The 21,170-nt window shown below is 46.0% G+C and overlaps 1 protein-coding gene across 12 annotated transcripts in view; it reads right to left on the minus strand.

Annotated features, from left to right (window-relative positions):
- Nucleotides 1-21,170, minus strand: part of CACNA1G (calcium voltage-gated channel subunit alpha1 G) — a 94,959-nt gene that overhangs the window by 15,434 nt on the left and 58,355 nt on the right. For 3 of the 12 annotated variants that reach the window (XM_032199593.1, XM_032199585.1, XM_032199596.1), the window contains exons 21-32: nt 20,849-20,975; nt 17,389-17,514; nt 16,685-16,774; nt 15,930-16,143; nt 13,406-13,456; nt 7,650-7,801; nt 5,606-5,715; nt 4,420-4,553; nt 2,926-2,996; nt 2,550-2,628; nt 2,344-2,465; nt 1,131-1,442 (exon numbers count right to left, since the gene is read on the minus strand). In XM_032199593.1, the coding sequence (XP_032055484.1) occupies nt 1,131-1,442; nt 2,344-2,465; nt 2,550-2,628; nt 2,926-2,996; nt 4,420-4,553; nt 5,606-5,715; nt 7,650-7,801; nt 13,406-13,456; nt 15,930-16,143; nt 16,685-16,774; nt 17,389-17,514; nt 20,849-20,975 (1,588 nt within the window). Of the gene's footprint in view, nt 1-1,097; nt 1,443-2,343; nt 2,466-2,549; nt 2,629-2,720; nt 2,831-2,925; nt 2,997-4,419; nt 4,554-5,605; nt 5,716-7,649; nt 7,802-13,405; nt 13,457-15,929; nt 16,144-16,684; nt 16,775-17,388; nt 17,515-20,848; nt 20,976-21,170 lie in introns of those variants that run through there. The other 9 variants (XM_032199590.1, XM_032199597.1, XM_032199587.1 and 6 more) reach the window with 8 other exon arrangements.

Raw genomic sequence — 21,170 nt, forward strand, 5'->3', positions numbered from 1 at the left:
GAGGACAGTTTGCCAGCACTCTGCTCAACATGTACAACAGCAGTTGGGACATGTTGTTTCTTCCTAGAGGCTGTAATGAGCCTGGATTTCCCCATATTGCCCTGAACTCCTTTTTCTTGTGCCAAAGAGCAGCTTTGGACTCCATCTCAGACATCAGTGACTCCTAATGGAACCAGAAATCGCCGGTAGCTTAGGAACTGAAACAAAGCTCAAGTAGGGATTTACTCTTTTTCACTCTTGGACTAAAGATCATAAATGAGTTTTTCATGCATTAGAATACTCATTAGTCCGCCGCAGGCAGAGGCCAAGATATGCGGTTGTGAAATCATGATGTAATAAAAGCTAATGAGGTCTGTGTAGAGTTTAACCCAATTTGCAATCAGCTAAGACTAAAAAAAGGCTGGACCATTTTTCTTGTATAATTCCAGTGCAGTTCCCTCCCAAAGGACCCGTCTGGGTCTTGACCTCACCTCCCTCATTCCTCAAACGGAGTCTTCATCCAGAAGCTCTGCTTTGCAGAGACTTGCTGCAGCCGTAGCAACTACCACGTCAGGGCCCTGCTCCTGCTAATGGGAGTTTTGCCACGAGTGCTGGTGAGCTCAGGTTTGCGTCCCCCCTGGATTATTCTATTGTTAAAATAATCTTTTCTTACACGCTTGATTGTGGGGATGGATTTTAAGTTGAGGCTCTATAAAACAAATTTATTTCTTAAGCAAAGATTAGCCAAGTTTTATTCCTCTTTTATGTTGCAGTTTGTGGCAGCACTATTATGCTCGTAATTTTGCTCTTGCAAAGAGCCTAGCCCAAACTTTGGATTAGAGCAAATTTAGAGCAAGCTCTGTACTTGGTGGCTTGGGCACATCTCCAGAACAAATTGCAAAGCTCTGTACCTCTAAACAGATGCACCAAGGTGGACTGGAGACCTGCCTAGGGTCTCCTTCCTGGAGCACTGGCTCCAACACCGTGCAGCAATCCGTCAGCAGACAGCGAGGAATCCAAGCCCCTGGCGTATGGTACACCCGCTCCTTCATTACCGACTCGTGCATGTCTTCCCTTAGCAGGCCAACCCCTCTTCACCCTCCAACTGAGATTCTCACCATAGGGTAAACTAATGAGAGCTGAGAATCCACCTTGATTTGCATGGGATTGGTACATCCTCGGGGGCTCTCGGGTCTCTCGCCACCGACACTGCCTGTCCAAGCAAAGATGTCCGAGGGGCTGCGATGGCCAGGGCTGATTGTCTTCATCTCCATCTCCAGTTCTGCCTCGAGCTCTGCCTCCTCTTTAGCCTCCTTGTTGCTCTCCTCCAAGTGCTTCATGAGCACGGCGATCACCACGTTCACCAGGACGAACTGGGCTGTCAACACGAAGGAGACGAAGTAGATGGGCGAAATGACGGTGTTGTAGCAGGTGGACTCCTGGTCACAGTCTCGCAGGGTGTCCTAGAAACAAGGGGAGAATGGCTGAGGGGTGTGAGGAGGTTCCAGCTGGCCAGCACAGACCTCTGCCTGCCATTTGGCTGCAGTGGGTTCTCCCTCCATGCAGAAAACAGAGAAGTTTGGACAAGTCTCATGTCCAGAGTGACAAAATACTTCCAAGTAAAACCTCACTTCTTCTCCCGTGTTAGTCACCATAAGCAGGCTCAAAGGACATTGTCCCTGGGGAGCTCAGCAACAGCCATTGACATGCTGGTACTGTAATGGCCTCACTCGTTCCAGTGCCTCGCTTTGGATAAGCCCGTTTTACAAGGTTAGAAACCAAAAACAAGAATGTGGTGCATGGACTCAGGGCAAAGCAGGGTGCACTACAACCCATCGGCTACCCCACAGTAGCAGGGCTTGCAGACACCCCTTCCTCAAGCTCACAGCTCCCTGGTGGGGTTTAGCCAGCTTACATTCACCATGGGCTACGGACAGACAGACCAGCAATTCCCTCGGCCCAGCTGGCACCCCGGGCGTTCACAGAGCAGGTTTCTTCACAGTGACTTGACTTTTAGGCTGTCCCCTAAGACAGACTCTCTCCCAGAAACATGGGTTTTCTCAGAAAACAACAATAAAACCAACACACAAAACCAAAAACCACAAAAAAGCAATAGTAATTGGAGACTTAAGAAAAAAAATAATCAAAACTCATCTGTTACTGAACTGAACTCATGCCACTTGAGAAATGTGTCCCTTTGCTTTTATCCTGTCTTCTTAAGGTGCTCTCTCAGGGTTAAGAAAGGAAACATACGGGGTGTCCAGAAACCATGGCATAACTACAGGCATCGCGCTGCTGGGCAGCAGGGATCAGGACCATTGTTGAGAGCAGCAACAGGCAATGCCGTTTCCGTGGGTCTCTTACCTTCATTATCCCATTCCAGTTGTCCCCCGTGGATACCCGGAAGAGAGTGAGAAAGGCCATCCCGAAGTTTCGGAAGGTGGCATGCCTCCCCAGCCCCTCGCAGGGGTGCGTGTCGTCGCACTCTGCGGGACCAAGTGCGGCAGTGAGACCCCCGCTCGCCCCCGCGCCCACCCCCTTTTGCCATCACGGCGCAGGGCAGCACTCACCGAGGTCTCCAAAGAGCTCCACTCCAAGAGCTGCAAATATGAAAAACAACAACATGAAGAGAAGACCCAGATTCCCCACCTGGAAAGAGAAAAAGAAATGGGGGGGAAAAGAAAAAAAAAAAAAAAAAAAAGAAAAAAAAAAGAACATTCATTGATTTTTTTGTTCCAGACCTGTTTCTTGCTGTATTCTTTAATCCAAAACTTAAATTGCTTCGGGGGAAAAATGACCTCAATGTGAGGACTGTATCTCAGACTGTGCTTCGGAAGGGAAATGTGAGTCTCTAATGACAGTAGAGATAAAATGATTAGCATTCCTCCGCAATAAGAAATCAGCTGTGGGCCAGAGGAGATCTGGTGTGCTGTGGCAGTGGGTTACCTGAGGCAGCGCTTGCATCACGGTGTCCAGCAGGGCTCTCATCCCTACAGCCATCTTCAGCAACTTCAACACTGCAGAAAACACGGTCGTAATATGGTAACGGCAGCATTAGTACGGAGGCACAAACTCAGCCCCCCTCACAGGAGCCACAGGTTTATAGGAGGAGAAATGTGAAATGATGGCAAGTGTTCTCCATGAGCCACTACAGCTCCTGGCCCTTTGGCATCGCTCCTGGTTGCTTGGATACTATTGAACTCCTGCGAGCAGCAGCATCACCTATCCCGAGACCTGGAGAAAGCACTGCCATTCTGCCTGGCTTTTCCTTTCCCTCTCACTGAGAAGGACAATTTGACACCTACCCAGGAACACAGGAGCAGCCGTTTCACCTCCAGCTACCGAGCAGAATAATGAGGTTTAAAAGGTACGCACATGTTCCCTTCTAGCTGCTTTAAAGCTAACAGCTGGGGGGAGCTGCATCCTTCGCTGGCCTCTTACACCACTTTGCACACCAGGTGTACTTCCAGCTTGGGTTTTGAATCTAACAAAATACATGACAGAGAATATCCTTTCCCCACGTCATCTCTGTTGGACCCAGCTCTTTCTTCCCCTGCACTGTGAGCAGTTGCTTTCCCAGCTCTGGGGCTACTTTCCCACTTCCATAGGCTACCCACTTTCATATATGATTCACTGAGGAACTGATTTACACATCTCTTCCAGAAGGCTGCATATCCAGTTGGAAACTGCTTATATTTTTAATTCTGAAAGGGATCCAATGCACAGGAAAAACACTTTTTTCTCCCTTGAGACACAACAGCACTTCATTTCTTCTTTCGTTGCTTAGATGAGGACTGCAATCATAGCAATTATGCCTCAGAGCACAACATTGCCCTTCAGGAAAGCCTGGGAGCACTTTATTAAGGGCCTGAGCACTCACATTTTGCCTCTCCAACGTTTGGACCTGAGACGTCCCTGTTGTGAAAAACGCAGCCCTAAGGAAGCTGGCTTCACAACTCGGGTACGTGTCATTACAGTTCTGAGGGGACAGATGGATGCAGAGTGATGAGGCATGTTTTGTCACAATGTGGTGAGATGTAAAGTCCCACGGGAAATTAAATTTATTAGATGCTTGTCTTTTAAAGCCAATGTACTCAAGCTTGTGTTCTGTAATCCCCGTCAGAGACGAGTTTGATTTGACTGGCATAATTTCCCAGGTACATCTCTGGGAGTTACAACCACAGCTATTTGTCCTTTATTTCTAAGCTCTCGGTCTTCAAGTCCTCTTAAGATAGAAACACATGGTCAGTTGGCTCAGCTTTTTGGCTCCTCGCAAGTATTTTCCCCCATTGTTCTTTTATTTGTTTACAGGCTGTTGATGCCAGAGCTATGCACACTGCGATGGGGATGTGCCCCAGAACTGTTTCCCAATGCTTAACTCTCTCCTGGAGGGGACCCTGCAACCTCTAACACAAGCCAGTTCTGCTTAATTTGTCTCACCTCGAGCAATCCTGAGAACCCTCATGATTCGGATAATAGTGGGGTTAATTGGTAGCGAAGCATTCACCTCAATCTCTTCCAAAGTGATACCCATGATAGACAGCAGCACAATTGCCAGATCTAATTGGTTCCATCTGGAGACAACACAAAATGAAGTTTAACATCTACTAAGAAGCTGGCAACAGGAGGCAGCTTGTTTCACATGAATTCCAGTCATTTCAATGGTTCTCGCACTCAAATGAATCTGCAGCATTTTTCTGAGGGTATTATACAAAAGCAGTTATGTTATGAAATCATTATAACTAATGCAGCTTGTTATAAAATCAGCTAACAGCCAACGTTATTCTCGACTGAAGCAAACAGAAACAAAGCAGGGCAGTTTTCTACCCAGAGGCTGCAGACCTCAGGGGAGATGCTGCAGCCTCTGTTGGCCCCTTCCAGACATGGCACTCGTGGACCTCAGCGTGAGCTTTAGCCCAGAAAGAGGTGAAGCCCGTGCCCAGTCCTTGGAACAAAAATTGCACTGGGTGAAGGAAAGACACCACGGATTCCTGCCGGGTCAGACAGAGATGTAATCCCAGCACAGAGAGCCGAAACGGGGGCAGACATGTGAAACCATGCCCCTGGCTGCTGAATGATTCACATCATGTCCAGCTCAGTGCCAGGGCTCTTGGTATTGACCTTGAAGGAGGTGAAAATGGGAGGAGAAAGATTTACCATTGACATAAAATATTTATTTGTAAGATACGAGAGTGGAAATTTAGAAAAAGCAGCCATTTCATCTTCTGCTCAGCATCTGCACAAAAGGAGGTCCTTTTGCTCTTTGATTTCTGCTCAGGAGCAGTCTCTCTCCCTTGGCACAAATTCTGCCACTTCACTCAGTCCTCACGATTCTGTGGACATGCAGTCGGTGTGACAAGGGAACCAGACAGTCGGTGAGTGACTTGCTCCAATTTTGTCCACCCACCAAATCGGTGCAAGTCACTCTTCTTCACATGCACGCTCCTGTCTCCAACTCACATCCAAACTGTCCGCCTACCCTGGTTTCCACCAGCCACACCAAAAAGCATTTCCACGTGTTAGATGCCATCACTGGGAAGAGTGCTGGGGTCTAAGATGCTGAATTTGGGCAGCACACTCTAAAAACCCGCAGCTGCCCTCACGGTCAACATGTAGCTTTAGTTACCTGTCTTGGAAGAAGCGACGAAACCCAAAGGCGATAAGCTTGAAAACAGACTCCAGGACAAAGATAACGGTGAAGATGTAATTGCAAATCTTCAGGGCTTCATCGAGAACCTGGGATGTGGACACAGCACAGCAGTTAGATGCCAGCTCTGCAAAGGGGCCGTGCTGCCCTCAAACCTGCCCTCTCCTGCTTTCACCACAGCTCCTCAATTCCTAACTACAGACAAAAGACTCCAACCGCAGCCTCTCGCAGGATGAGAAATGTCCCAAGGAAAAGTTCCAGTACTCCAGGGAGTGCACAGATGGCATTTCTGCCTGGCCCTGGCCCACCCAACATAATTTGCGGGATGGGGTGATATTAACAACCCAAGGCATGACTTAAAGCCCACAGGGACCTGACTGCTGCTGGCAGGAACGCAGCCTTGGCTGAGATCACTTGGGTAAGTGATAGGAACTGCTGCATTTGCAGCTGTCAGCAGCGCAAAATCCTCATGCTCTCTGCAGAAAGCTGAATTTCATCCCACGTGCTCGTTTGTGTGCTGCTGCGGGAGCTGTGTGCTGGCTGGGTCTGTACGAGCCCTTGGCCAAATGGCTGCTTGGTGACAGCCTGTCCTTTACTCCTCACCTTGCGCTTTTGGCAAGGAGCAGGTCATTGGAACAGCAAGCCAGCAGGACCGAGCAGCCTGGGTATTCCTCTGCCACCCTTCCCTCTGCAGGTGTCCCAGTCTGGCCCATAACTACAGGCACCTCCTGGCAGGGGCAACTTTTGCACCACCGGGAGCTCCATCAGAGCTGATTTCATCCCAAAAAACATGCCTGCAAAGGAGCACTGCAGCAGTAGCATTCTGTATGGCCTCTTAAGTATCTCATCACCAACATGCAAAGAAATCATTAGTTTGGGTACACAGCTTTTTGGTACACTTAGCCTCCTAAATATCTGTGGGATCCTCACCATCAGTTACCCAGCCCGGAGCGACTGCGGGGCCCTGATTCAGCAGGGCCCTCAAACATGTGCATGGCCCTTGCCGTGCTGTCATCTCAGCACAGACCGAGTTTGGAGTTATTACCCAGATGCTGCATACCAGAGGCTTAGAGACAAAATGTTATTTTCCTAAAGAAAATTAAAAACAAAAGCCTGCCCAACATTTTTATAATACAAGAGAAAACGTAGCTGCAAAACGACTGCGGTAAGATGCACGCCCTCGAGCGATTCCAATACGAGCTCCTTAGCCAACAACCTTTTTCATCACCAAATGACTGAATCATGCAATGAGCCTTCCAAGGTATTTAAAGGTGACCTGAACAGAAGAAATAAATTGGGCTTGTGCCCTTTCACTTTTTGGCTTCTTTATGATAGGTTGGAGGATATTTTTCCCCTCGCTTGAAGGTCTTTTTTTTTTTTTTTTTTTTTTACATTAAGTATTCAAGCTCTGTCTAGTCTTAAAGAATACTTCTTCCTATTGTGTGCTGTATTTATTCATTCTGAAAGTGGCTAATAAAAATAAGTACAAGTTATATGGCAAAGGCACCTATTTCCATTTCATTCTTACGCGCAAGAGACTTGACATCCCAGGACAGGCTGTTTTTATTTTCAGAATATGACCAAGACTCAGGAGCTTAGCACACTAATATATTAAAATGTATTTTAGGGACCAGCGTGGAACCCACTGCCTGTGAAAATTAGGCCCTACAGGACTTTGGGGATTTGGGGGAAACGTGTCAAAAAGATTTCACAAGTGCATTTTTTTTTCTCCTTCATTTGTGGGAATATTAAGTCAAACATGCTCCCGTCCTCATTTTCAGAGCAGTCAGCTTGCACTTAACTAGAAGGGAGAGGTGCAAGAGGCTCCTGGTACAGATGGCCATGGTCTGAGCTGGAAGCCAGATGTAGGACGGGTATTTGCAGTGGTGCCAAGGGATGATTTGGACTTAGTGAATGGGACCCTGAGGTCAAACAGCAAAAGTGGCCGTAACTGTGCCCACCAACCTCATCCCACCATGGCTGAGCTTGTTACCCCCTGCTTTGTCCCCCTCTGGCCCGGTACCTTTGGCTGCTGGTAGTGCTCCATGGCCATGGTGATCACGTTGAGGCCGATGACGCCTGTGATGAACAGATCCAGATAATGGCTGGTGCACATCTGGTGGATCAGGAGGCGGAAGCGGGAGTAATCTGAATAGTAGGGCTTGCACTGTGCTTCTGCAGCGGGAGGAGGAGAGCGGAGAGGCACGTCAAGTCATTTCTCTGCGTCTTGCTCAAGTCAATGCGCCCTCACTTTCCAGACTCCAAAGATGATAAATTCTACACCGATTACAGCAACATGCTGTCTTTTTCTTTTTTTTTTTTTTTTGCCCTCCCTTGCTGGCATGTTACCATTTTTAATACACAGCAGGGCTCCCGTCATCTTACATCCATTAAATGTCTTCAGCGGGACATGCGCTATACTCAGCCTTATGGCATCAGGGATGAGGTGAGCTGGGATTACTGTGGTGCTAAGGAATGCTTTCACCGTAGGGAAATTTCAACAAAATTTAAATTAAAACAACATTTTTTTTTAGCTACTGAGCTTAGAAAGTCCCCAAAGTATCCAAAAGCCCAATTAGCGGTAAGATTTTGGGGACAGATTTTAGTAACAATGGCTTAAAAATACAGGGCATTCAGTTAGCGGTGGTCTTTGAAAGAGAAGTAATTCAGTCCTATTATGCTCTTTGCAATAAACTGTGGAGAGAACAAAATTCAACACTTTGGCTGTCAGAGGGCTGAAAAATGGTCCATAAAAATACCAAGGAAAACTGATCCGTCAGCCTTAGTGATTAGAAAATAACGAACCTCCATTTATACAAGATTATCAAAGTACAGATTTCACTGTTCAACTCATTCCCAGGTTGGGCTGCTGCAGGGACGACATGCTCTTTAGACCTCGAATGTTCCTAGAGATAAACTCATTTACTCACCTAATCTCTAATGAGGAAATGCCAAGGCTGAGTATATAATTCAGTACAATTTTCAAGAAGGCATTATAATGCAGATTGAAGTGGAAAGGACTGTCTTGAATATGTCAGAGTGTAATATTACTCTTCTAATTAGATGATCAACTGGTTATGAAAATTATTGAACTGTAAGAATTACACGGCTTGATATTTTGTGCTGCTGAGCAAATGTACAGTTTGATACATTACTCTGAGCAAAAAGTCAGGCCAAGGGAAGCCGTGAAGCCCAGATTTGGGTTGCCCTCAGGGAAAACTGATTTTAGAAGATTAAGTTTTGCCTGGAAGTAGAATTTACTTTGTCAATAGTCAATAACATTGCAATCAAAACCATAGATTTAATGGTTTCATGCGCTCCCTGCTTCATAACAGGATCCTGAAAATCAGAGTTTTGTTCTCTTCGGTAGAGACAGGCTTTTCCCCTACAGCCCAGGGACCAGAGAGACAAATCCTTTAGCAGTTTTATTCTGTAGGGGTTTGGAACGTCCAAAATTCTACCTCGGTGTCAACACATAAAAGGCAGTATTAATATTCACTTTCTGATCTGCACTGTGCTTTAGGTGATCTGTACCGGAGTGCTAAAGCACAATATCGATGAAAAGGTCTGTAAAATGAATTTTCATGCTGAATCTATTGAGTGCTTACAAAAAAGCAGACTGGTAGCTGCTGACTCACTCATAAGACTTTGTCAGATATCTCAGAATCTGCATAAATCTCCATAAAGTCAAGATATCTCGATCACATTATGCTAAATTATGAGTAGCAAATTAACTAAAATGTTTGAATACAATTAAGTTAGGAACAGGACCTATTTTTATGAACCAACTTATCATCGCAGAAAGAAACACCATAGTAATTGGATCACTTACTTCTTCTACATTTATGTATAATTCACATTCAAAGAGAAAAATGTCAATGTTTCTGCCTTTTCTTGCAGTGGATTTACTTATGAATAATTACACTGGAATTCAAATTTTTCTTAGCTTTGATTGACAGGTAATTCCAAATCCTACAGAATAGCACCGATGCTGTTAGAACAGAGAGAGGATTTAGAGAGAGTTTCTAAAATGTCTCCTGTGCAGGGATCCTGCACCTGGATTAGTTAGTGCGTGACCTTATAAGCAGGGTTGCTAATTGCTCATCTATCTGCAAAGGCTTCTCCCTTCTCCCAAACACCAAAGCTCCTTGTCACCTTTCCCAGCACATCCCCAAGGTTTCCAGAGCCAAACGTCTCTGGCTGCTGCTGTGGTGGATGCAGCCTTAGAAAATTACCATCGGCAAATGCTTTGTCCTTCACCAGTAAGTTTGTTAGGAGGGGATTTGTCAACCCTGTTTATAAATCATACCGCCACTCACTTCACTGTTCCCCGCATGCTGGCCATGCATATTAGTGCAGTACAGAAATTACCTCGAGATGATGCACACACAAAAGAGCATGCTGTCCGAGCACCGCGGACAAACAGCTACTGTGCCTAGGTAGGCAGGGAACTTTCTGGACAGATGAACTGCTTTTCTTGCTGCTGTATAAACATTATTTATTTAAGATGACCTGTGCATTTCTGCACGTAAATTGGGTATTGTTCATCTGTAATTATCCAGGTGCGAAGCCCCTGCCCCCTATCACACAGTATCCTTTATAATTATTGCAATAAAGATCTAAACAATACCAACATCTTGGGAAATACAGACATCTGTTAAACTCCAGGTGGTGAACTTCACAACTAACACAACACCACATTACTGTACTGTTACAATACACTGTGTCAAGAACAACAAGAGCTCTGGGTTAGTCTCGGTTATTACTGGAAAGGTTAACTGGCTTCCCGGCACACATGGCATTAAAGAAAAGAGTAGGAGAGCAAACAAACAAAAGAAAGAAGAATTGGCAGAATGAGAATGTGAGAAGATGGGGAAATACAGCAAAAGCCCACTACGAAACATCAGGCTGGTAAACAGGATGTAAATCAAGCTGCTTCACTGTGGCTGGAGGCCAGGAGTGGGGGCGAGAAGTGTCTCGGATTTAGATGGAGTTACACAGGAGAAAACCAGCTCGGGGAGCGGATCCCAAGCAATTTCCTCCTGGCCCAGGTAGGAAGGTGATTTTACAGAGAGATTTTTGGCCCAGAGAACCCTTCCTGTCCCTCTGTCCTGGGAAATGGTCTCTATGGGGCAGATGCCTGTCACAGTGGCACTCACTGTTAGCTAATCATTTTGATGGGCTCTCAGCTTGACTTGTTTCCCAAGCAGACTTTCTCTGCTCCTCTTTGCATCATCCCATGGGATCATGACTGTGGGCGATGCCTGCCAAGGGCTGAGGAGTAAAAGGCAGCAGCCCACAGCAATGCCAGCCTGGATCCTGGGCTACCCGAGCATCTCACCATGCTGCTCCCTTGCTCCCCAGTAAAACCCAATGCCGATGCCCCCAGAGATAGCCCTTAGCTAAGGCAGTTCCTATTGCTGCTGCACAACAAACCTTCCCCATTCCTACCCCTGTTCTGCCCTCTCCAAGCTGAGCGCGTGGCTCCAAAACGGATGGTGCCACTGCTGGAGCGGGGCTGCCTCCCAATATAGCTCTGTCAAGAGAGAAATTGCCACTTTCCCCGAAGTGGCTTTGCAGCCGGAGCTGCGTGGGCATGGGAAATTGGAATTCACGAGAGTGGGACAATTCCATTACAGTCTCCTCTGGCTTTTTCCTCCTTCTATAATAAGGGAATTAACTCCTTTGCAGCTCTGAGTGTGTCTGGAGGATGGCAGCAAGGCCGTGAGCAATGAGCCCATGACGCAGCCGGATTTACAAACTGTATAAAGAACATTATTAGGTTAAAAAGTAGTTTGCACTGAAGGAACTTTTTTTTATTATTATTATTTAAACACAGCATTTTACTTGGCTTTTATTGTACTGAATGGATTTATAACAAAAAAAAAAAAATGGAAAATGATAAATTATTTCCACTGTGAAGTTTCCAGTTGTGATAGAATGTAGACTTCGGGGGAAAAAAAAAAGAAAAAAAAAAAAAAAAACAGAAAAAAAACCCCTGTAATATCTCACTACGCACCAGGCAGCAGCGCACGCACACAATTCCCCGTCTTATCTTCACATAAAGAGAAAGGCAGCCCTTTGTAACTGCAGAGATGTGTGGAAGTGCTGGGATCACAACCTCAGGTTTCCCACTGAACCCCAGGAGGTTCATCTACGGCACCCAGGATCGATTCCCTAACGTCTCCAGCAGTCGGGTTCAGAAAGAAATCTTTCCGCGCGCTCACGCCAGCGCCTGAAGAGCAGCGTGGCGCATTCACCGAGAGGGGATCCAAAGAACAGGCAACAAAAGGCAACACAAAGCACAGACCTGACAATCGCACGCTTTTTAAAGGCAGACTCCAGAACTCTTTGAGTCTGCACAGGATAACAGAGGGGTTTGGAATGAATTCAATGCCTTAGAAATAAAATAAAATACCATAAAACATGTTTGACGTAACTGTACGACTAGAAGAGGAGTCACAACCAGACAGAAAGAACAAACAAAGAAGCCCCCAAGCCCAGGGCAACCCCCAGTGCTACCCTGAGGGCCGGTGGCCAGTTTTGCAGAAGAGAGAGACCAACAAGAAAAGCAAGAATGAAGGCAAAGAAATAAAAGTACCAGAAATGGCAATGGAAAGGAGGTTCAGGGTTTATGAAAGCATGTTTTGATAACTTCCAAAGGGCTCAGAAATATAAGGGTGGGAACCTCTGTCCCCCTGAGTTATCCTCCCCAGCCAAAGCCAATTGCCCTCACCTGCAATTTCTATTTAATCAAAACTCCCTGCAGCGTGTGACAGATGGATGGAGCCCTGCTCCCAGCTCAGGCAGTGGGAGACTTTTCACAGGTGAGAGTTTTAACGGCACAATTTTTCCAGCACATTATTTTTGTCGAAAATTACAGCTATATTTGTTTCTATGTTGGCACCTCTTTAATTATTCAGGCTAATATTCTTAAGTTATGAATTAAACAAAACGCTTGCCAGATCAAAGCTTCTTCTAAAAATAAAAGGGGACAGGTCAATGCCAGCGAGCAGCGGGTCAGGGTGGTTAGCACAGACTCCGAGCAGGTTCCAGCACAGCTGCCCCATCCCTGCAGGGCTTGGAGTGGATACGAGGTGACATCTTTATTTCTTTTAACTTACAAGATGCTCATGGGTGGAGCAGCTCTCTATCAGGCTGAAGAATTTACCAGTTTGGCAGCACTACAGATAAACCCATGTCCCTGCTGAGGGCTGGTGCAGATCTGCACTATCCTGGATTTTACCCTGCTGAAAAATACTGTGCCTCCCTGCTGCACAGCCTTTGTGGAGCAAGGAGCGAGGGCTGGCGAAATAACAAAATGATCTCCCTAAGCCAGACTGCCCGCCTTCCAGAGACACTCCTGCAAGTTATTCAGAGACTCCTCAGTCTGTGGTTGGAAAGCTAGCGTAAACAATAAAGGACCCCTTTCATAGTCCAGACATTATTCTCTGAAACAAAACAAAACAAAAATTAAAAATTTAAAAACAAAAAAAAAAGAGCTATGAAAAGTCTGACAGTGCTTTAACGAAAAACAGAAAAAAAAAAATGACTGAAAAACATAACGTGATTAAGGGATAAATTAAGGATTTGCAAGTGTCAGTCCTGAGCCAGGTCTGCAGACCTGCAGGTCAGAATGAGACGCGTGTGCCATGAAGTAAGCAAACGAGCTTTGCACCACACACACAGTTTAGTGGGATGCCTCACAGCAGCGTGGCCAGCCGTTAGTTACACAGCACTGCCATTCAAGTGGGACGAGACGTGACGACTTCCCAGTACCTTGCACTGCACTGGCTGTGCTCTCCATTAATACATCATCCAGCATTAGATCTAAAAGAACGAAACGGCATTAATCATCCGGCAGGACACGCGGCAAGACTTCCCTTCCCCTTGAGAGGTTCCTATGGCTCTCGCGCTCTCCACTGCCTCTACCGCGAGCATCTCCTTGCAGATCCTCTCCTCGTGTCCCATGGAGGGTGGGCTCGGGCACACGGGCTCATCATGAACATTGAAGGGCTCTTGTGCTTTTCCCGCGTACACAGGTGGAAGCCCAAGAGATCCCTGAGAACGCCCTGGCTTGATGGTGGTGGAGAAGGAGACGCTCCTGGAGGACAGACTTTGTACCTGAGGTGGGGCACGCGTCCTGCTGGGCACCTTACAGCAACCACTCCTGCACTTGCCTACACCTCACCAACCAGGATCCCACACGCTCCTCTGCTTTTCAGACTGGGTAACTGCATTTGAAAAGTCTATGAAGAAAAACAACTGTTAGATGTCTACATCTGGCTACATGAAAAATAGACATCTGTAGGTAGACTCGGGGACGCTCAGGAAGCCCTGCTAGAAGGAGCCCCCATGCAGTTGCTGGCACAACCAAAGCCTTATGTCGGTATCTGCTGCAAGTTCCCACCATGCAGAACGAAGCTAAGCTGTGACATCTGCTGTCTTCGAGGGCAAAGCCGGACACGGTCAATTAAAAACAGCATTTTGCTGGACGTGAATTGGGAAAACTGTTCTGAAGCGATTTGGAGGGCTTTAGACTTTGCTCTTCAAAGGTTTTTATGGCGATTGAATACTCAGCAATATTTGATCCTCAGTAAAATAGCTGTTTATTGCCTCTTTAATTAGACATTTCATAGGACTGAATGAATAACTACATCTCCAAGGATGGTTTGTGATTCCTTCCCGCTGGGAAATTGCCCAGACTTACATCTTTTCATCTAGTTCCTCTAGCATTATAAATAAGGTCATTAATAATAACTAAACATCTATTTTTCTTCTACGTCTGCCTTTCAAAACTGCAACTTTAAATAGGGATCTTTCTATTCACCATTTAAAAGCATTTTTCTAAACCATCAGCCTGAAACCGTGCTTGGGAACTTGGACTGACCAAAAGTGCTTTCTAGGCATTTCGTTGGTGTGAAAACCAATTCCTTCTACCTGGATCCCACTTAACTGAGAACAGTCTAAAGTGTCCTCCAGCACTCTTGAGGGAAGCCTTCGTCTTTCCACTGAGCGTCGAGGAAGCCAGGCTCTCGGCATAAAGCAAAGTTTGATGTCCAGAGGCTGGTGTGAATAATCCTATCGGTTACAAAACCTGTGAAGCTAATGGGACTTAAAGACATGGGAAAGTGCTGCGTGAGTGCTGAACCGAGAAAGGCTGAGACATGCTTGTGTTTCATGGTTGCACAATTAAGCCTGTCACAGCTATTAAACACCCCTTAGGTTATTCAAAAAATAATAATAAAAATAAAATAAAACAGACTTAATATTACCAGCATTCAGAACAAGCACTTGATCAGACAGTCTCTTAAACAGTACTGAATTCTGTCAAAGATAGAGAAGAGATGTGAAAGGGGACACAGAGTGAGCAGCAGGCGGACGGACTGGGGAGGGAAAGAGTGAGGCCATGGACACGAGGGCAAAGGAGAAAGTTAGAAAGTTCAGTCACAAGAGAGCATGCGAGAAGAAAAGTACCTCTGACCTTGACCCTTTGGCTGACATATTCCTTCCTTTTTCAATCAAATTTAAAGAAAAAGAAAAAGAAAAAAAAAAAAGACCAAAAGACAAAGATAGATAGACTTTTGACAGAGTGGAGGTCAAGCATCCTTTCACATTTAAAGCCTCCTCCAGGCAGGGCTGCAAGCTTGCACACTGAACTTGGTGTTTGGATCCGTTTGCATCAATGCCATTTTGCCTAGTTAGTTACTCTCCTCAATTGCTGTTTTTTTCTAATCTGTATTTCTCAAGCAAATGCATGGATATGTTTCTCTAAGGGGTTTTTAAGCATTACTAGAATGAGATGGCTCCATTATTTTATTACACTCTTGAATAGCAGTGGTGCTACTCTACCAATAAGTAAACCTGTTTGATAAATGGGACAGGTAGCATCACTGTGGCATTACAAGGCTGTAATAAACCAAATAGTGAATCCAGTTATCAGCAACAGTGCTCATGATTCATAAGATTTACGGTGCCATCCAGCACTGCTGATCTTTGCAGTTGTCACTATTTGTGTAACATTGAGCTCTGCTATCCAAGAAGCTCCAGGTCTGATTATTATTATTTTTTTTAATTTAAATAACCTCCAATGGAAAGGTCATTGCAAATCACGCAGCTATTAAAAAGGCTTCCATGGCTCCTAGCTCAGCCTAAAACAGCACTATTTCCTTCATGCAAATTTCATAGCTGGACATGCTTTTAGGAGAAGAATGATCACCAGACGCGAGGCAGGGAGGGGAGGGAGGAGGGGATTGTGTGGAAGGTCAAGCAGGACTCAGAAAGATGTGGAAAGACTACCGACCAGCCATCTGTTTCTCCTTACTCCTTCTCTTTTTCTCCAGCCGGCGAAGCCTCTTCTCCTCCCGCCTCTTGGCTTCTTCTTCCTCCTGGTGCTGCCGACACTTGTGGAAATTCTCCACCACGACCCCCACGAACATGTTGAGGACGAAGAAGGCCACGATCAGCAAGAAGGAGATGAAGTAGAGGAGCATCCACGGGTTGTAGTTCATGACTGGCTGCACAGGGGAGGAAGGCAAATATCAACTGAACCTCAAAAGCTGGGAGCAAATGATTACAGCTGCTACATCCACAGCCTTGAAAGTGGGTGCCCCTTAGGTCAGCGTGCTCTGCTCCTCATGAAAACTAGAGCCTTCTGAGATGTTTTGACAGAATACTGCCCAAACACAAAGCACATGGAGGACAGAACCACGTCTGTTCTGCCAGCAGCAGGACAGTCACCTTCTTTGCAGCTATCGTCTCCCTCACTGAAAACTTATTCCTACACAAAACAGTTTTCTCCCCAAATGCCTGAATTGCTTTAAAAGGCCAGCCTTCATTCTTCAACGAGTGTAGTTGTCCTGCAGTGGCCTAGCTACACTGATTGTGTGGCAAAATCTGCAGCAAAAAGGCTGGCTCTGAATCCAGACTTTTCTCAGGGCTCCTCGGCACACCCCAGGATGTGGCTGCCTCCTGGCAGCCCCCAAACCCCCAAGCCACAGCATTCTGAAAAAAAAAAAAAAAAAGATCTGAAGCTTGTGACCTCTAGCAACCACGTACCTGCTGGTCAACTCCCACAGCGTCCAGGCCATCGTACATGATATCCACCCACCCGTCCTTGGAGGCCAGAACAAAGAGAGACATCAGGGCCTAGAAACACACAGAAAAAAAGTTACACGCAGTTGCAGTAAAGCTTTTTTTTACCTGTAACATTTTACTCTTCTTTGCCCTTTCCTGTCTGGGGATTGTCATTACCTGGCTGATAATGGGACACTTTGATGACCAAGGTTTCTCCTAGCAGCAAAACCCAATCAATGTCAGCACCCGGTTCAGCAATGAGCGCTAATTCAGAAACCACAAAGCCGAACACAAAAGCACCTTCACTTCCACCCTCCAGGTTTCTACTGCTCCCTACTAATTAGTCCCTGCCACACAGCTAAAATAAGGCAGTGTCACAGAAATGGTTGAAAGTGTCCGGCTTTATTAGACAAGCCCTTCTGCAAGATATATTTGGTTTGTTATGTAGCAGTGAAGCAATTAAGTACTCCACGAAGCCACATGTGCTTGTTCTGTTCTGAAAAGAAGTGTATGCCTGCTTGGAAACACCACCTTTGGGATTTACAGAGACAGAATGCTGTGTATGTGAACTGAATATTTACTGTGGCTGGTAGTGCCCTGTAAGAAAATCCCATGGGATAATAATGCACAGGTTTTAAGTCAAGGAGGTAAAGGAGCAAAGAAGCAGATTACCGTTCTATTAATACCTGGCCGAGATTATCGAAATTATACTTGTGCCGGACCCATTTGTAGCTTGCTTCTGCACAATCCGATTTATTTGTGATGTTTCTGGTGTCCTCCCCCTGGCAGACAAAAAACTTGCCTTTGAAAAGCTGCAAAACACATAAAGAAGAGAGGAAAGGTAATGGCTCGGACCACGGGATTCCTCTGCAGAGGATGGGCATTTCTCATGGGGAATTCTGCACAGCCCATGCAGACCAGATTAGTTAAAGGAAATGGCCTTGTTCATGTGGGTTATTGAGTATGAGCACAGCCTGTATAATACGTACCTAATGAGCAAATGCATGACTTCACACCATTTAGGACACCCACCTGGTGTGTTAGGTTGTGTGGTTCAGTGGTCTGAGACCAGCCAAAAGCCCGTAGCTGCTGGGTCACCAGCTCCAGCACAGCCCGAGCTAATCACTGGGACCACTCCACAGCTGCTCGCGACACACGGGATGCCTCCGGCGGCTCAGCCCAGCCAGTGATGCTGGCTGCAAGAGTCACCGGGAAATGAGGCGTAACGGGGGCCCTGCCAGCCACGCAGGTGGCACTAAAGAGGCGCAGTGCTGAGCTCTGCTCCGCTTTATACAGGTCGGAAGGGGACATGCTGGAGGGAAGCCGACTTGCTGCAGCTGATGTTGGGCTCTTGCTGTGTGCAGGGCTGGCAGCGCTCTGTCTTGGATTTGAATGCTGTTCTCCAGCCACCACTGGGCTCTGCAGCCCTGCAGGGGACTGAAAATATTCCTCACGCAGTGCCGAAAGAGTCGAGCCCAGCTGGGGCTGGGTACCTGATCCTGACCTTGCTTCCTTTGGTGTAAACCAGGAGAGATGCAGCTCCTGGGGAGTTAACTCCTGATTTACACCCGCACAAGGAACACAAACCTCTGTGTACTTAATTCTAGAGCTGGTGCTTCCCACAGCCAGAACAGAAAGTGGCAGGGGAGCAGGACTGCTCCAGACAGGGTGATTGATGTTAGCAGAATTGATGGGCTCGGAGCCTGCAAGGCATCCAACAAACCTGATTTTATTTGCTGACAGAAGCTATTGACATTACTATCACTGATTTTGGGGAAAGTGGCAACCTGCTCTCCAGGCTTCTTAGAACACTGCTTGGATATACAGAGAAAAGATGCTGACGCTTTTTGATCTGTTGTTCATTTCAAATATCAGTAGAAATAATAGCGAACAAGACAAGCCCACACATTACTCCATGGGTTTCCTTCAGAAATCAGCAGCAGCAGAAGGATGTTCTCGAGGCATGCAAAGTTAATCACCACTCAATGCAATCATAAAACTCTGGATGTTAGAAGAGAAGCATTCCCTGATCTTTCCATGGAGAAACACTATCTGTTTGTAAGGCAGGCGAGGGAGATATAGCCTGCACAGATCAAAAAGTTTTAATTAAGCAGGAAGGTAAACAACTGTTTTAATATATTGTCTATAAATACAATTTCTCCTGGAGCTGGACTGTAATGCCCGTCAGATGGGAGCAGTAACACAGCTACTAACTGGGTTTGGAAACAGAAAGCCCAATTTGTAAAAGTGCTGCTCGCTGGCTGTGCTTCAGTTGGAGCTACGGATTCCAGCATTTCTGAAAGTGAAAGACCTAGCGTTTTTGCAGTGTGCTTGTTTATCAATCTGTTTCTCGTGTCCGATGATGCCTAGCCACATGTGGACAAGCGGCACAACAAAAAGAGTCTTGCTAAGAGGAAACACCATTAGAAGCTTGGAAGTCTAGATTTTTGTAGCATAAGAAATAAATTAACTGTAGTTTGATCTTCTGCTTATATTTACATGGGAAAACCAAATGTAATTTTGAGAGATCGTCTTTTTATAGAAATAGTTACATCCTTCATCTTACACCTAATTAGACATAAATATTAACGGAGAATTTTGCTTACTGAATACAGGCTCAGTCTTGCTTGTGTCTACCACTTAAGCACATCGATAGTCACGACAATTTAACAGAAGACTGCAAGTCACTAGGGGAAGCAATCGCAATAAGCAGGGAGGAAATTCAGAGAGCATACTGCAAGTTTTGTTGTTTGGCATAAATTTTCCTGTGTCTGAATTTTATATTGTTTTATGCGATATGCTTAGGTTTATGTATCTGTTTAGTATAATGGATGGATGTTGTTGTGCTGTAACACTCAGCCAATCTAGCTGCTGTGATGGTTATGGATGGCACGATTTTCTCCTCTGTTTATTTTCAATGCTGTATTTATTATTTAAACTGTACATTAGTATAAAATATTATATAAGACACCTTTCCAAAAACAAAGCAAAACAGAACTGCTTTCCAAAGCTGGTCATGACAGATCAGATAAACTTCAGAGAGAAATAAGTGTTATGTCAGAATATTTATATGAAACAATCTCTTCTTCTCAGTTAATGAGAAACCAACTGCATTGGAAACTCTGCCACTTTTTCCCCTGGGTTCCTGCACTCCTGGGACTGAGGATGTTGCTAGCAGTGCCAGCAGGAAACAGACTCAGAAATTTCTATTTCTGCAAGCTTTCAGTTATAGAAACTGTCAGAGCCTGAATGAATCTCCATTCAAGGTCTCTCTGGAGTTTACAAACTTAAGATTGCATCCTTGAGAGTTTCTATTTCCCTATTGCTTTAAACCTAGAAGAAAGGTGGAGGGGAGATGTCCCCACGTTATCTCACAGACTGAACAGGAATGGGATTTAACAGTTTCCCGAGCAGGGTTTTTCTGGCAGTACATGTGGTGCCTCGAGCCTGACCTTTCTGTGGTGTGGCCAGGGGAAGAAAGTGGCGAAATAGCTTGATTTATGTCCTGCTGGAGGCAGAGCAAAAGTCCTTGTGGTGGGGAAAGGATGAAGAAAGCCCATTCTGTGCCTCCAAGGGGGTCATCACATCAGCTTTTGTACCACTGCATGCAATAGGGAAGCTTCAAGAAAGTTCAACGCATCAAGTGACACACAGCCAAGACTGGAAAGTCAGGAATAATCGTGTTTTGAGAGCACTGGAAAGGCCACGCTGTCCTGCTGAGGTGTGGACTGAGAGCTGCAAAAGCCCTCGGGTCTGAGTCACCCGGGGCTGTTAGCTGCAGCAGAGTGAGGCATTCAAAACCAACACACGTTTCTAGAGCCGGCTGCAAGACCTTGACAAAGCCAGGAAGAGGCAAAGCCAACCTCACTAACTGGCTGTAACTGCTGCTACTTCAGCTACAGCTAGTGATGCACGTAGCTGGTCACTGCTGTTAGGCTGTAATCAGAGAGTTTTTAATGGGTGACCAGTAATGGGAAATCTGCCTCCTCCTCGCTGGAAGGAAGAATTCCCTAGGAAGACGGATCAGCCCCATGGGTTTGGCTTCAGGAAGGGCACGTGCTGCTACTGATACCAAGCTGTGGGGCCACTTGTGGCCTGCTACACTTTCTGTCTTGGTGCCGAGGCATACATGTACAAGGGACTCACCTGAACTCCCAGGATCCCAAAGATAATGAAAAAGGCGCAGCAGATGACCACGATGTTCCCAATGGGCTTTAGGGATGACATGAGAGTCTCCACCACCAGCTTCAGTCCTTGGGCTCGACTAATGACTCTGCGAGGGCAAGTAAGCACAAAACCTATGTTAGTCCTGATCTGCCCAGTTCTGCCTCCCCCCCAGAACAGAAGACCTGTGGAAAAGACAGCATTAGAGATTTCTTAAGAATGGCAAATAACTCAAAAAAACATGATGAGAGAACCTGTGAGATTGTTGAGTGTCTGAGGGAAAGGGATCTCTGCCTATGCATAC

Source organism: Aythya fuligula, chromosome 18, assembly GCF_009819795.1.
Source record: "Aythya fuligula isolate bAytFul2 chromosome 18, bAytFul2.pri, whole genome shotgun sequence".
NCBI lineage: Eukaryota > Metazoa > Chordata > Aves > Anseriformes > Anatidae > Aythya > Aythya fuligula.